The sequence below is a fragment of the Mauremys mutica genome, chromosome 6 (assembly GCF_020497125.1).
Source record: "Mauremys mutica isolate MM-2020 ecotype Southern chromosome 6, ASM2049712v1, whole genome shotgun sequence".
Classification (NCBI taxonomy): domain Eukaryota; kingdom Metazoa; phylum Chordata; order Testudines; family Geoemydidae; genus Mauremys; species Mauremys mutica.
This window is the reverse complement of record NC_059077.1, coordinates 127,364,735-127,381,103: the sequence shown is the minus strand read 5'-3', so window position 1 is coordinate 127,381,103 and position 16,369 is coordinate 127,364,735. Positions and strand designations below refer to the sequence as shown.

At 46.1% G+C, this 16,369-nt stretch overlaps 1 protein-coding gene across 7 annotated transcripts in view; it reads right to left on the bottom strand.

The window, feature by feature from the left end:
* LOC123373101 overlaps positions 1 to 16,369 on the bottom strand; it is a 66,461-nt gene that overhangs the window by 34,633 nt on the left and 15,459 nt on the right. For all 7 annotated transcript variants that reach the window (XM_045021885.1, XM_045021891.1, XM_045021890.1 and 4 more), the window contains 2 exons: positions 12,467 to 12,590; positions 10,218 to 10,343 (listed from right to left, as the gene is read on the bottom strand). In XM_045021885.1, the coding sequence (XP_044877820.1) occupies positions 10,218 to 10,343; positions 12,467 to 12,549 (209 nt within the window). In that variant the 5' untranslated portion in view covers positions 12,550 to 12,590. The remainder of the gene's footprint in view (positions 1 to 10,217; positions 10,344 to 12,466; positions 12,591 to 16,369) is intronic.

The following is a 16,369-nucleotide window of genomic DNA, read 5'->3' as shown; positions in this document are numbered from 1 at the left end:
ATCGGGCCCTCTGGCTCCCTCCACTCTTAAGGGCACTATATCCCATTTAAGGAGTTATGACACGCTCACACTATCCCAGTTCCTACGTACACTTAGTTAGTGTCCTAGTCTTCACATTAAAGCAATGAGAGCTTGCACTGAACAATTCTATTATTTGTATTCAAGCATCACACCACCCGGAAACCAGAGTGTGCTGTAAGCTGCAACCTGCCGCTCTCAGATCTGCTTTCTGCACCCAGACCCCTGCCTCCCACAATGCCCTCTGCAAACGCACCCCGCCTCCTTACACAGCGACAGCTGCTCCACCCAGGCAGGTTACATTTTCCCATTTCCCCTGCTGTCAGTTACGAAGCTGCCTGACACTGACTAGAGGACAGCATGCTCTGCTCTATCAGTTAGGGAAACTTCTCAAGCTCTAGGGATGGACCATGGCTCCCTCTGGGTCAAAAAACCCCTCAGTAGACCCTAGATGATTCTGAGTGACAAAGAGAAGGAGGCGTTAGTAATTGAAGCAAGTCTCTTATCTGACTTGCATCCGAAGAAGTGGGTATTCACCCACGAAAGCTCATGCTGCAAAACGTCTGTTAGTCTATAAGATGCCACAGGATTCTTTGCTGCTTCTACAGAACCAGACTAACACGGCTACCCCTCTGATACTCTCTTATCTGAATGATTGAAAAGGACAGTGGCACATTTTCCCCGGAGATTTCTTTTTTATTGCTTTGCTGAAGTGACAAATTCACTGCCTGACAAGGACATCGAGTGTCTCGCTGTTTCAGCCCACCCCAGGAAACTAACTGCAGCAGGACTGTGGAGTGGCATATGTGTCAGTCTGTCTCCAAGGCCACACTGTTCACACCAGCATTTTGCATTTTGGGGATTTGCACGGCACACTGTTCTTTGATGTGGAAGTGCATTTGGAGCTGAAACAGACAAGCACCATTTGAGTAACGGGTAGCAAATTGCTAAAGCAAATTAAGGGTATTAAGGGGCTAAACATTGCTAAATAAATGCAAATGCACATCAAAACAAAATGTTAGTTCCTTAATTACTGAAAATACATCCTGAAATGAGTGCACAGGCGTGGACTTATTCATCTCCATGGAGACCACTGCAGTCTCTTCTAGGACCAGTGAGAACACTGGTCTACAATTTTTGAGAAGTCGTCTGCTTCAGAGATAAAATGTGATATTTATTATGTATTTTGATATGCTGAATTCAAATATGACAATTAAAACAACTGATTGGCTACTGTTTCTAAGATATTTAAGTTTTTACATTTGATGTCTATGTATATTGTGTAGATAGTAGAGTTTTAATCATAAATTGTAAACCTAGGTCTTTTCATGTGTTTATGGTTGCTTTACATGATAATATTTCACCTGTTCTGTTTATGTAACACTTTAAAAATCAGCAAAAGGGTTATATAAATAAAATTTATTATGAAACAAAAGGCAAACAAACACCTTCCTTTATCTTAGCTTCACTTAACCTTGGAAAGTTTCCACGGAGGTACTTGGAAGCTGCTTGTGTTTTGTCAATGGCCTTGACAAAGTTCTTCATCAGACCCAGCTTGATGTGTAAGGGTGGTAACAAAAATCTTCCTTGATTCAACAAGTGGTGGATGCTGAACACTTTTCCTCCCAGGCTCCAATGACTGTCGGAGTGGCCAATCTTTCTTGATGTAGTGGGAATCTCTTGGACGACTATCCTATTCGCAGAGAAAACAGCAGTACTTTGTGTATCCAGTCTGCAGACCAAGCAAGAGAGCAACAACCTTCAAATCGCCACAAAGCTGCCACTGATGTTGGTCATAGTTTACGCACCTCAAAAGTTGTTTCATGTTGTCATAGGTTTCCTTCATATGGACTGCATGACCAACTGGAATTGATGGCAAAACATTGCCATTATGCAGTAAAACAGCTTTAAGACTCGTCTTTGATGAATCAATGAACAGTCTCCACTCATCTGGATCGTGAACGATGTTGAGGGCTGCCATCACACCATCGATGTTGTTGCAGGCTACAAGATCACCTTCCATGAAGAAGAATGGGACAAGATCCTTTTGACGGTCACGGAACATGGAAACCCTAACATCACCTGCCAGGAGATTCCACTGCTGTAGTCTGGAGCCCAACAGCTCTGCCTTACTCTTGGGTGGTTCCAAATCCCTGACAAGCTCATTCAGTTCACCTTGTGTTATGAGGTGTGGTTCAGAGGAGGAGGATGGGAGAAAATGTGGGTCCTGTGACATTGATGGTTCAGGACCAGAAGTTTCATCCTCTTCCTCTTCCTCGTCTGACTCAAGTGAGAATGATTCTGGTGCATCAGGAACCGGCAGTCCTTCTCCGTGGGGTACTGGGCGTATAGCTGATGGAATGTTTGGATAATGCACAGTCCACTTTTTCTTCTTTGCCACACCTTTCCCAACTGGAGGCACCATGCAGAAGTAACAATTGCTGGTACGATCTGTTGTCTCTCTCCAAATCATTGACACTGCAAAAGGCATAGATTTCCTTTTCCTGTTCAACCACTGGCGAAGATTTGTTGCACAAGTCCTGATCTCCACCTCTTGTCCTGATCTCCAATTTTGCAGCCAAAATAAAGGTGATAGGCTTTCTTAACCATAGTGGTTATACTGCGCTTTTGTGATGCAAAAGTCACTTCACCACAAACATAGCAGAAGTTATCTGCACTGTTCACACAAGTACGAGGCATCTCTGCTCACTTTGGCTAAACAGAAATGTGTCCCTTTGCAAAATAAAACACTGACAAATAAGAGAGCATGACACTGTATCCTCCGCTATTCCCAAGTCATGGGTCGTATATACTGACCCAATAGCATACCTTGAAAACTAGAGCAAATCAACAATTTTATGCATCATTTTCGTTCTCAGTGACCGAGAATTAGTAAAGTTAGACTACATTTATTTCAGAAGCATTTTGGCTGTAGAGCAGTGTAATCTGCACCTAACAAAACCTATCTTTCCATTTGCTCTCATTCCCCTTAAGGGCCTCCCTTCCCAAAGGCTACTTCTCCCTATGAGCAGGCCTAGAACTGGCAACAGCTAGAGTCCATCTTTGCTGAGTCTAAAACAGCTAAAGTTGTCACAGATCCAATGTAGTCTCTCTACCCTGAGACTGAGATGCTGGCTTCCACAGCAAACTGTAAAACAGATTAATTTATGTAACCAAGTAACATTTGAGGGGAGGTCTGGCCTGTTAAAAGCACAGGACAGAGACTCTGGGGATCTGGGGTGGGATTTTCAAACGCACCTATGTCACTTTGGAACCCATCAGTGGCTTCACTTCTCACGAAGTTTTGATGTTTTTCGGCACCTTGAGTATATCACATTATCTTGCTGTGCCTCAGACCCCTTCTGTAAAATGGAAACAATGTTACCCTACCTCACACAGACAAGGTGGATGAGGCAATCTCTTTTATTGGACCAACTTCTGTTGGTAAAAGGGACAAGCTTTCAAGCTACAAAGAGTTTTTCTTACCTGAAGAAGATGTCACCTCACCCACCTTGTCTCTCTAATATCCTGGGTTCAACACAGCTACAACAATACTACCTCACAGGGGCACTATGAAGCTAAATTCACATTGAGAACCACTAGGCTATGAATCGATTTCAGAAGCCCCCCCCATTGAGATGTATGAGTACATCTTTCATTTCCACCTGTCTGGCTGCAATAGACTTAACATACCATGTACTGGCACTTGGATCACATTTGGATGGACTTCTTCCAGAGGCATATTTTGTTTTTAAACTAAAGCTTCAACTTTACAGATGCTCTTCGATTTCACTGGGACATTAGCTATCCCTCAGTGTTAGGAGATAAATGAGGTGGACAAGGCTTTCTTCCAGCAACTAACAGAAGTGATTAGATCACAGGTCCTGGCTCTCATGGGAGACTTTAATCACCCTGATATTTGCTGGGAGAGCAATACAGCGGTGCACAGACAATCCAGGACGTTTTTGGAAAGTGTTGGGGACAATTTCCTGGTGCAAGTGCTGGAGGAACCAACTAGGGGCAGAGCTCTGCTAGACCTGCTGCTCACAAACCGGGAAGACTTAGAAGGGGAAGCAAAAGTGGATGGGAACCTGGGAGGCAGTAACCGTGAAATGTTCGAGTTCAGGATCCTGACACAAGGAAGAAAGGAGAGCAGCAGAACACAGACCCTGTACTTCAGAAAAGCAGACTTTGACTCCCTCAGGGAACTGATGGGCAGGATCCCCTGGGAAAATAACATGAAGGGGAAAGGAGCCCAGAAGAGCTGGCTGTATTTTAAAGAATCCTTATTGAGGTTGCAGGAACAAACCATCCCGATGTGTTGAAAGAATAATAAATATGGCAGGCGACCAGCTTGGCTTAACAGTGAAATCCATGCTGATTAAAAGAACTGGAAGATTGGACAAATGTCCAGGGAGGAGTATAAAAATATTGCTCAGGCATGTAGGAGTGAAATCAGGAAGGCCAAATCACACTTGGAGAGTTGTTAAGAGTAACAAGAAGGGTTTCTTCAGGTATGTTAGCAACAAGAAGAAAGTCAAGGAAAGTGTGGGCCCCTTACTGAATGAGGGAGGCAACCTAGTGACAGAGGATGTGGAAAAAGCTAATGTACTCAATGATTTTTTTTTGCCTCTGTCTTTACAAACAAGGTCAGCTCCCAGACTGCTGCACTGGTCAGCACAGCATGGGGAGAAGGTGACCAGCCCTCTGTGGAGAAAGAAGTTGTTCAGGACTAGTTAGAAAAGCTGGACGAGCACAAGTCCATGGGGCTGGATGCACTGCATCCAAGGGTGCTAAAGGAGTTGGCGGATGTGACTGCAGAGCCGTTGGCCACTATCTTTGAAAACTCATGGTTATTGGGGGAGGTCCCGGATGAGTGAAAAAAGTGCTCATTTTTAAAAAAGGGAAGAAGGAGGATCTGGGGAACTACAGGCCAGTCAGCCTCACCTCAGTTTCTGGAAAAATCATGGAGCAGGTCCTCAAGGAATCAATTCTGAAGCACATAGAGGAGAGGAAAGTGATCGGGAAGAGTCAGCATGGATTCTCCAAGGGCAAGTCATGCTTGACTCACCTAATTGCCTTCTATGAAGAGATAACTGGGTCTGTGGATGAGGGGGAAGCAGTGGATGTGTTATTCCTTGACTTCAGCAAAGATTTTGATACGGTCTCCCACAGTATTCTTGCCAGCAAGTTAAAGAAGTATGGGCTGGATTAATGGACTATAAGTTAGATATAAAGGTAGCTACACCATTGGGCTCAATGGTGGTGATCAATGGCTCCATGTCTAGTTGGCAGCTGTGTTCAAGCGGAGTGCCCCAAGGATCAGTCTTGGGGCTGGTTTTGTTTAATATCTTTATTAATGATCTGGAAGATGGCGTGGACTGCACCTTCAGCAAGTTTGTAGTTGACACTAAACTGGGAGGAGTGGTAGTTACACTGAAGGGTCGGGATAGCATACCGATGGACCTAGACATATTAGAGGATTGGGCCAAAAGAAATCTGATGAAGTTCAACAAGGACAAGTGCAGGGTCCTGCACTTAGGATGGAAGAATCTCATGCACTGCTACAGACTAGGGACCGAATGGCTGGGCAGCAGTTCTGCAGAAAAGGACCTAGGGGTTACGGTGGACGAAAAGCTGAATATGAGTCAACAGTGTGCCCTTGTTGCCAAGAAGGCTAATGGCATTTGGGGTTGTATAAGTAGGGGTATTTCCAGCAGATCGAGGGATGTGATCATTCCCCTCTATTCAGCACTGGTGAGGCCTCATTTGGAGTACTGTGTCCAGTTTTGGGCCCCACACTACAAGAAGGATGTGGAAAAATTGGAAAGAGTCCAGTGGAGGGTAACAAAAATGATTAGGCACCTGGAGCACATGATTTATGAGGAGAGGCTGAGGGAACTGGGATTATTTCGTCTGCAGAAGAGAAGAATGAGGAGGGATTTGATAGCTGCTTTCAACTACCTGAACATGGGTTCCAAACAGGCTGGATCTAGGCTGTTCTCAGTGGTACCAGATGACAGAACAAGGAGTAATGGTCTCAAGTTGCAGTGTGGGAGGTTTTGTTTGGATATTAGGGAAAAAAAATCACTAGGAGGGTGGTGAAGCACTGGAATGGATTATCTAGGGAGGTGGTGGAATCTCCTTCCTTGGAGGTTTTTAAGGAAGCCTTGGCTGGGATGATTTAATTGGGGATTGGTCCTGCTTTAAACAGGGAGTTGGACTAGATGAGCTCCTGAGGTCCCTTCCAACCCTGATTTTCTATGATTCTATGATTCTATGAAATGGCATCCCGTACCAGGAAAAGTGGGTCGATAATTTTCTATGAAAAATTATTTTTCAACAGAAAATGCAGTTTCCACAAAAATTAAAAATTTCCAATTTTCTATTGGGAAAGCTGAAATGAAATATTTCATTTTGTATCAATTTGATGTTAAATTGCATCTCCCTGTGGTGTGGCATTGCTTCAGGGTGCTTCATGCCCTCATTGTCTCCTATGGGCAGGCCTGGCTCCCTGGGCAGACTATGTCTCCCAGGATGCAGCAGGGTCTTCTAGCTAATCAAGCCACATGTTTCATCATGCGAGTGTCATCACTACAGTTGTCTCCTGGTGCCTGGCAAAGCAAGATAGGCTCTGATCCCTGTACTGTAAACCCTGAATAATATAAAATACTAGAAGAACAGACTGTGGATAATTCTGGCCCTATAAAATGGCTTTAAACAAGCCTGTGAAAAATGTAAATACAATTAAAAATATAGTTAGTTTTATTGGATTTTCTGCTAAATCAAATGCACAGCCTGCCTGTTAATGAAGGTGTCCCACACAAATATGCATGGGGATATTTGTATAACAAAGTACTCAGAGATAGTCTTCATGGAGGTCTTGACCTTTCCTTAAGAGCTAGATTGATGGAAGTGAAGTACATACTGACCTTTCTGAAAAGGCATGGCCTTTTACTGAAAGTGTAAAATGCTGAGACAATGGCTCTGGAACTCTGTCTTGACTAAAATAATGACATTCCCATAGAATATTGAGCGAAACCATAATACTCATGTTTTATATGATCTTGGCAATGTACAAAGCAAATCAGACAAAAATTGACGTCTCAGAAGTAGAGCTAGTAGCCTAAGCCTAACCCCCTCTGGCAGGGGGTCACAGGATCAGCAATACTGTTGGACAGTATTAAAGACCCCAGGCCAGTAAAAGTTCTGTAGCAGCCTCTGTCTGGTGTGCCAGATTCCCTGGTATCCTGAGAGAGGGATGTCATGGGCCAATACAGTAGCTTGCGGTGGTACTTCTGGGGGACCACCAGCTGCCTCTGGATCCCCCACGACTCCACTTCACCTGGGGGAGCCCATTCTTGGTATAGGAATCCCTTCTCCCACAGGAACCTCTCCTGGCAGACTTTCCCCAGGGCCTGTGCTGCACTCAGGCCAGCTAGGTCCCTTAGCTTCTACAAGGAGGGAATCTTTCTTCAACTCGACCTGGAACTCAGAGGCTAGGGAAGGGATGGGGGCCTGCTCCCTTTCACTTGCTGGGTCTGAAGCCACAGCCCCTCTGAGCCTTATCCCTGGGCATTCCCTCCTCACCAGGGTAGGGTCCTGCACCTCCTGTGAAATACCCTCACCGATGTCAAGGCGTAGTGCCACTTGCTGGCTCTGGCTCTGGATCATTCTGGGGGTTGCTTGGCCAATCCTCTAGGTCAGTTCCCCTCAGTGGGCAAATGATGGTGCACCCCCATGTCCTTGGGGCCCTCCTTGGCCCCTCATTTCAGATGTACCCTCACCACAGGCACCTTGAATGGGGTGTCACCCACACCCATCAGGGTCAGATAGGTATTGGGCACCACCCGATCTGGGGCCACCACCTTGGGCTGGGCCAGCGTAACGTCAGCGCCCATGTCACAGTATCCATTGACCTTCCTCCCATCCACCTCCAGGGGAACAAGGCACTTTGTCTGCAGGGAGAGCCCCATGCCCACCCTGTAAACTGAGAGCCTTGAGTCTGGAGCATCCACGCCCCAGGAGGAGCTGGTCTGGAAATCTCCTCCCTCCTGAGCAGTTGGTAAGCTGCCAGCCCTTCCTGCCTGGGAGCCTGCCCCTCCTCTGTTTTGTCCCTACCCAGCTAACCCTGTGAGGGGTCGAATTACTCAGTCTGTCCTTGAGTTTGGGGCACTGGGTCCATATGTGGCCCTTCTGCCCACAGTAAGAACAATTCAGGTTGCATTGGTCCCCTTGAACCTGTCAGTTGGTCCTGGTGCTGGTTGTTTCCCTGGGGAGGAGGTTCTCCACAGTCCCCCTTTGCGGGGGGTGTCCCAGGGTGACTCTCTCGCTCTGCACAATGGTGGGCTTATTCTTCTGGGACTCCTCCATTCCACCCCCTGACCGGCAGGTCCTCTGGCTTTTGGTCCACCAACCATATCCTCAGGTTGGATGGGCAATGTTCATACGGGTGCTCCAGTTTAACCATGTCCTCCTTAGTCTGGGACCCCATCTGCCCACTTGTGGACATATCCTTCCATTTGGAGGGATCAGTTCCAGATGTGTGTCCTCAGGGGGGTTACGCTGACTCCGGAACTTTTTCTGGTACGCCTCGGGAGTCATCCCAAACTTGTGTAGCAGGGCCTTTTTGCACAGTTCATAGTCCCCTGCCTCCACCCCTTCCATTTGGCTGTACATCCCTATGGGGTCCAGTAAGGGGGTGAGAAACCGGAGACTGCTATGGCTTGCAGGCGTTCTCAAAGGCCATCAGGACTTCATCTTACGCTGGGACAGGATGCATTTATCGAAGTTCCATGTAGTCCTGGGTCCCCCCTCACTCACCACAACAGGGGGAATCTCTGCTCCTCAGCTTTGTCAGCTCCAGTTCATGCTGCTGCGGTTTCTCCCAATCCTCCAGCTCTTTCAGTTTTATCTCCCTTTCCCATTCCACCCACGTCAGCTCCAGCAACAGGGCGCTTGGCTGTGAGGATCCCCTGCTGTCTGTGGGGTCATGGTGTCCCTGGGGTTCACCTGGCTGCTTCCAGCCCCTCCCCTAGCGATAGGTAGGAGGGGCCTCGGAGTGCCCTCAGCAGCAGTCTGACAGGACAGACTGTCCCAGCCAGGACAGACACTGGTGCCAGCGCTGCATCTGATGGGCTGCTTCCCTCTGGGGCAGGGATCAGCTCCTCTGAGTGATCCTCCTCCTCCAGCTGGGCAATCAGCTGTGCTTTAGTGCCCCCCTCTCTGCGAAGCCCCCTCCCCTGGCACAGCTCTACAAGGTCCCTCTTAAGTAGATCGTTAAACATCTCTCCACTGTACCCAAGTTGTTGTGGACTTGCAGGCCTGTGTGCTCTCAGCTCTCCATGGTTTCCAGGAAGTACCCTGACTGTGCCAGCCCTTCTCCAGGTCACCACCTCTCTTCCAGGGTCAAGCTGCAGGCTCCTCCTCCTGGAACCACTCCCCACAATCCCCAGGGGGACCCTGTTATTGCAACTGTCCTTAACTCCCAGGGGTTAAGCATAGCTCTTCTGCCTCCTGAAATGGCTCCTCTCTGAGCCTTCAGCACTCCTGGTCCTTGTCAATTCCCCTTCATTTTACTGCTCCGCAGTCAGCTACTGTAGGAAGCGCCATCCCCAGGATGCAGTACATCCCATCTCACCCACCAGTTGTGATGGAGTATGGGGGAGTCAGGGCCCTGCACCCCGCTCCCCCACTTCCTGCAATTCACTATGACTCAGCCAGCCAGTAAAACAGGTTTATTAAATGACAGGAACACAGTCTAAAACAGAGCTTGTAGGTGCAGAAAACAGGACCCCTCAGTCAGGTCCCTCTTGAGGGGTGGGGAGCCCAGATCCAGATTCTAGGCCTCCCCCCGTCTCCCCAGCCCAGCTCCAAACTGAAACCCCTTCCTGCTTCCTCCCCCAGCCACATCCCCGCCCCTTCTTCCAGCCTTTGCCCAGTTTCCCAAGCAGAAGGTATCACCTGGCCTCAACCCTCTCCTGGGCTCAGGTTATGAAGGGCAGCTGCCATCACTTAAATGCTGGTCATCAAGTATCATCCCTCAGTGAAGTCACACCCTTTTTAATACACACCCAGGTTAATACTCTGTCACACCTGTCATGTTGGGTGGGTGAAGCTTGGACTGTGAGCAGAAGACACTGGAAGGTCAGCACCTCACAGGAGGCCCTTAGAATCAAGTTTAAAAAAAATCAACTTACTTTTGCAGGCCTCCGCGTGTGCTGTAATCCAGTTTGCCTGAGAAGGATCTGTCTGGTCTATAAGCATTTCTTCTTCGCTCTTGTGGAAATAACTTGCATAGACACCCATAGTCCAAACGTCCTCTCCTGAAACACCATTTGAAGACAAAAGATTGTTTCATTCCGGGACATGATTATTGAAAAGAAAAATTGCTTTAAATTGATTTAAAAGATTTAAACTAATCTTTATTTAAAGATTTCCAGTCTTTAAATACAGTGATTTTACAAAAATAATTCTAGAAGTGAAATCACATCCAGTTAGGACGATACTAAAATAAATAGCAATATTTGATTTTGTTTTTTTTATAGCTTCAAAGAAAAATTGATCCACTGCTTTGTTTCAATCTTTGCGGCAGGAACTGTAATTTATTGTGTGTGTGTAGCGCCAGCAAAACATGGCCCTGAGCTGTCTAAGATGTTGATTTAGTATAAATGTTAAATAATAATAAAATGACTGATATTTCCATTCTCAGCACAGGGAACACCTGTTTATATCATTAATGCCTTGCATAATGGTAAAAAGATTAAAGAAAACTTTAAAGATACCCAGTGTAAGTCACATATACAATTTTTCATATACAGGTCAGATGAAATAATTTATAACCAGGGAAAACAAAAGGAAGGAAAAGTATCAAAGGAATCTTTCTTCCTGTAAAATCGGTTGAAATTATTTTGATTTCAAACATTATTCAGGTGATATTGATGAAATAACATTATTTGGAATATAAATTAACTGTAGGAGATGATTAAAGTCATTTTCCTTGTTTGACCTTTTTCGGAACTACGGTTGCTAATTCTGTAATGATGATACATGGGCTCATTTACTATTGTGTGGGGAGTTTTCCCATTGCATTTTAAACTGGTAAGAGAAAATTTACTGGATTTTTTTTAATCTTTATAGCTCCAACTACAGGGGCTGAAAAGTGAAGCACAAGAAAAAAGCTTCTTCAAATTAACAAAAATTGTATCTCCAAGATTTAAAAAAAATGGCTCCCTAAATATGACTTTGGGAGACTAAATAAATGACTTGATTTTCAGAAATGCTGAACATTGAGCAACTACCACTTCTCAACAGAGGCCCTGTTTACATGCTGAAATTGCACCAACTGAAGTAAATCAATTTCTAAACTGATTAGTTAAGTCCCTGCAAGCCCCTAGTGTGGATATAGGATCTTTAGTTCAGTTTATTACTGTAGAGGAGCGGATTCACCCCTGCTGCGCCTCCTGCTGCTGACTTCTGAGAATTAGCTCAGTTCCAGCTCCGGAGCGCTCTCTGCAGGCTGGTGATCTGCCTGTCCTCTGGCCCCCGTGTCCCTCCCTGGACCTGGTGCCCTTTTACCTGGGGTACTGCCCCAGCAGTAATCCATCTTTCTCGGGATTTCCCCTCCCTGGGAAACCCCTCACCCTCTAGCCCCATCTAGTCTCAGTGTATGGCCAGTCATTGTCTAGCCCCCCATGCCCTGAGGCAGACTGCACTATCAGCCTACTCATCACTGGCAAGGCTGGGTTTGGACCTGCTGCCTTGGCCTACCCCTGGACTGCCCTCTGCAACCCCCGGTACCTGTTGACCTTGTGCTAGGCTGCAGGCTGGGGCTTTCCAGGCTGGAGCTCCCCAGCCCCTCTGCCTTTCTCCAGCCCTGCTTCACTCAGGTACCTTATGTCCAGCTCCCTGCAGCCAGGCCCTTCTCTCTCTGCATTCAGAGAGAGACTCTTCTGGGCTTCTGGCTCACAGCCTCTTATAGGGGCCAGCTGGGCCTGATTGGGGCATGGCCACAGCTGAGCCTGCTTTCCCCCAGTCAGCCCAGGCTTCTTGCCCCAGCCACAGCCCTCTCCTGGGCTGCTTTAACCCCTCATTGCAGGAGCAGGGAACCACCCTGCTACAGTTACCAAGTTAAACTAAATCAAGGTCACTCACTCTGACACTGATTTATGAGGTTACACATAGGAACACACTGATTTAATGAAATCAATGAAGAAACTGCTTTAGCAAATGGGTGCAATTTTTGTGTGGATGCAAGCCTAAGGTATGACATGGAGCCAGTATACAGCCATCTCACTTTGGCCTCTAGAAAATGTCTTTTGCTGTTAATGGATTAAGCAAGTTTTCTTATGTTCTTAACTAGCTTTGCATAGAAAGGCCACAGGGACAGAAATCAAAACTGGTGAACAAAGGAAATGAGAACATGAAGGAAAGGCAATAAGGCTCTTACCTTCCTCTCACTATGTCTGTCTTGAGTCTGTATGACAGACCTGGAGTGTCGTATCCAGGAAAAACAGCTCTCTGCTTCTCCATTGGACTGCAGTTGCCAAGGCTCTACTCCGTCTAGGACAGTGCTGTGGGAGGGAAAGAGAAATCAGCAGGTCAATAGGAGCAGCCTGAGCTCTCCCTTTTTCCTCCCACAGCCACCAGCACTGGTGGGGGAGGTTGAATAGGAACTGTACTGCATGTGCTATACAGTGTTGTTGTAGCCACGTTGGTCCCAGGCTATTAGAAGGACAACGACACAGAGCTCTTCAGGTCACGTGGAAAGCTTGTCTCTTTCACCAATAGAAGTTGGTCCAATACAAGATATTACTGTCTCTCTCCACCCTGAGGCCACACCCCCCTTCACCCTTTCCCCAAAGGCCCCATCCTTGTGCCACCTGTTCACCCCGCCCATTGCACCCCCTCACCCAGCACCTCCCGCCCATTACCAAAATGGGTAATTTTGCTAATTCAGCGGGGGACGGGACGCCAAACAGCTGATAGGCAGGTGGCTGGTGCGCGCTGAGCACCCACTATTTTTTCCTATAGGTGCTCCAGCTCCGGAGCACCCACAGAGTCTCTTGTATGTACACAACAGGCAAAAGCATGCTGGGCGCCTGACACAGCAGAGAAACAGCACGTGGTCCTGCCCCAAATTGCTTCTCATCTAGGGGCCAGATTTGCGCAAAAAATAAATGCTCAGCACCCACAGTTGGGGCTAAACTGGCAAAAAAGCTCAGTTACCTCTTAGATGCCAAAATAAATGACCAGAATTTGAAAAGTGCTCATCTTATTGGATGCCAGGTTTAGAGACAGAAACAGAACTCGGGAGATCCCAGGCACCCAAATCTATGCGAGAGGAAGGAGGGATTTGTGATGAAGGCACTGGCTCAGAACTGACCAAGAGATGTATTTTTTTCAGTTTGCTGGAAATTCTGATCCTGCCATGCACTTCCTGTGTGACCATGGACAAGTCCCTTAAGCAATCTGTTCTTTCCTCCCTCTTCTTTAAAATGGGAATAACAGCATTTTCCTACCTGCTAGGGCATTGTGAAGATGCAGTAATTAACGTGAGTGACGTGTGCTCAGATTGACTGCTGACAGAGGGCTATACAAGTACCTAGCTAGACCACCTCGCTTAGGAAGGGACCTGGGTGGGGAAAAAGGTGCAAAACAACTTGAGATGTTAACATTAAGAAGTTTGCTGAAAAATAAATGAACATAATGTTGAGGAAAGGCAAACGTTCAGGAAGCTTCACACAACAGCAAAGTGAAGAGTAAGTACTCCAGGGAAATGCTGTCTGGTGCCTGACCCTGCCAATCCGCACCATTTTTGCTAAAAAGAGTCACTCAGAGCAATCCATGGGTAGCATTTTAAAAGCATAGCTTCCACTGACCGCAAGCACTGCTTTTCTAATACCACACAGGGTTGTGTAATGGATTTCAATTGGATTTGAGCAATAGATGCATCATACACTGCCTCAAAGTCAACGATCATTTACATTAATCATTGATGTTAATTAACCAAAACAGAGGAGCTTTGAACTGTATGCAGTTACACTCTTGACCAGATGATGTCTTCCTTTTATTGTTCTGTGATTCATAGAACAGACAAGAATGTTGCGCTACAAGCAATTGTAAATACCGCTGAGTCAGAAGCTAGCTTTTCATTTGTTTGTGTCTAATATTAGCAGCATGTCCTTATAATGTATTAGTGAAAACAGTCTGGCTGGGATTCAAAGGAGCCTAAGGAGATTAGATGCCCAAATTCCATTGGTTTTTTCAATATAATTTGGGTACTTAAATTCCATAGGCTCCTTTGAAAATCCCAGCCTTAAACACCCTCAACCAGATCCTTAGCTGGCGTAAATGAGCATAGCTCAGTGGAAGTCAATGGAACTCTGCCAGTTCATACCAGCTAAGGATCTACTTTAGAACCTGATTCTACTTCCACTGAAGTCAACCGCAGACTGGCTCTTCAGTGGGAGAAAAATTGGGCCCTTAATCTCTTGACTGCTCTTTTAATGTACCTGGTATATCTTTGCTTGAGGTTAAAGTTGTGCAAATTAACTGATTTTTAGTTTTCTGGCCATACAAGGGGGAAATAAAACTATTTTGGGTCAACACCAAATGGACATTTTATGAGTTTTTCGATGAATGATAAAAGTAAAAAAAAAAAAAAGCATTCATTTTAGATCAAACAAAATGTTTTGTTTGACCCCAAATGGACTGTTTTTATTTTAGAGTGGGTTGTTTTTTTACGTATTTTTTTATTTATAACATTAAAGTCAATTTTGAAATGGTTCTGAATCATAAATTCAAAATGTTTCTTTTCCAGATGAAACAATTGGATTGGTTTTGGTTGAAACAATTCAGTAAATTCCATACAAAATCATGGAAATGGTTCCATTAATCCAAATCTGCATTTTTCTGTGAAAAAAAAATTAATTTGTAAAATTTTGCTCAACTTTAATTGCAGCACATTGCTGTGTTAATACACTAGCCACAGCTCTGGGTCCTGGCTTTATTGCGCTTCATTATTTTTTCCTTTATATTGCTTCCACTGCACCTCGTCAACCATGACGGCGTCACAAACTCTGTAAAGTCAATGGGCACTTGGATAACTCTTCATTTCCTTTCTACTCCCCGCACCAACAAGCAACAGATTGTAGGCTGAGGGCAGATGAGGGGCTGTCTATTAACAACCTCTCAACAGTTGTAATGCATAACACAAATAGTAACGCTCCTGCAGAGGGTGCAGATGTTGCTTAGGCTCTCGCTCCAAGACATTATTTTGTTGTGTGTTCCAGAGAATTCTAGCAAGAATTTATTTCCTAGTGACTCCTCTTGCGGGAAGAAGTCATTATGTATTACAGTGATAAGTGCAGCCAGAATGTGATGAGGCGTCAGTAATAGGAAAGCCTTTTGAATCTTGGCATGGTTGGACTGTCCCAATAATCTCTCAAGGATATTAGTGTTTCTTCTTTTATGACAGCGGTTGGTGACAATGCCTCCATTGTTTGCAATAGAATAACAAACCCAACTAAATTACAAGCTTTGCAAGAATTGCACGGCTTGTATGGGATCCAAGAGCTGACCTCATCCAGAAATGTCCCCTCACTGATTACCTGACGTAGGGTGACCATATTTCTCTATGCTGAATATGGGACACCTGGTAAAATTACTCGTATTCAAAAGAGTGCAATGGCAATCAGTCAGTTAAACAGAAATACTGCATAGTTGGATTCTTTTTATTTACCTTCTTATCTTTAATGCTTTAGGGTTCACACTGGGAGGGATGACACAGTAGGAGAGATTACATGCACAGACTCCCATAACACCTCTCTCACACATCGGGGGGTGGGTGACCAACCGACTGGACCCTCCCTGCCTGGAGCTGTCCAACATCCATGACTGGCTGGGCCCCGGGACAGACCTGCCTCTCCTGGTACCTTCCCGAGGCAACACGTGGGAGGCGCGCTCAGGGTCACAGTCCCTCCCCCCCGATTTCTGCCAGGGTGTTCCAAGCTTTCCCAGCTATGCCCTATTTGGCTCATGTCAAACAACAAGCCAACTCATGTTGTGGCCCCACCGAGGTCTGTGCTACGGTGCTGATGTCAATGCTTTGTGATGTCTCAGGCTTATCCAAGGCCAGCTCAGCTCTTCGGGTTGATCTCATGTCCAGTCCTCTTGTCTTGACCACCTCTGCCCTGCGAGGCTGATGTCAAGCCACAGGCCTTTGTGGTATGCTGGCCATACTCAGCTATGCCTTGCAGTTCTGCTGGCCCAATCTTACCCAGCTACACCCTCCTTCTGCCATCTCATTCACATCCTTCTTTCTTCCTTTCTGAGCCCGCTGGTCCTGAGA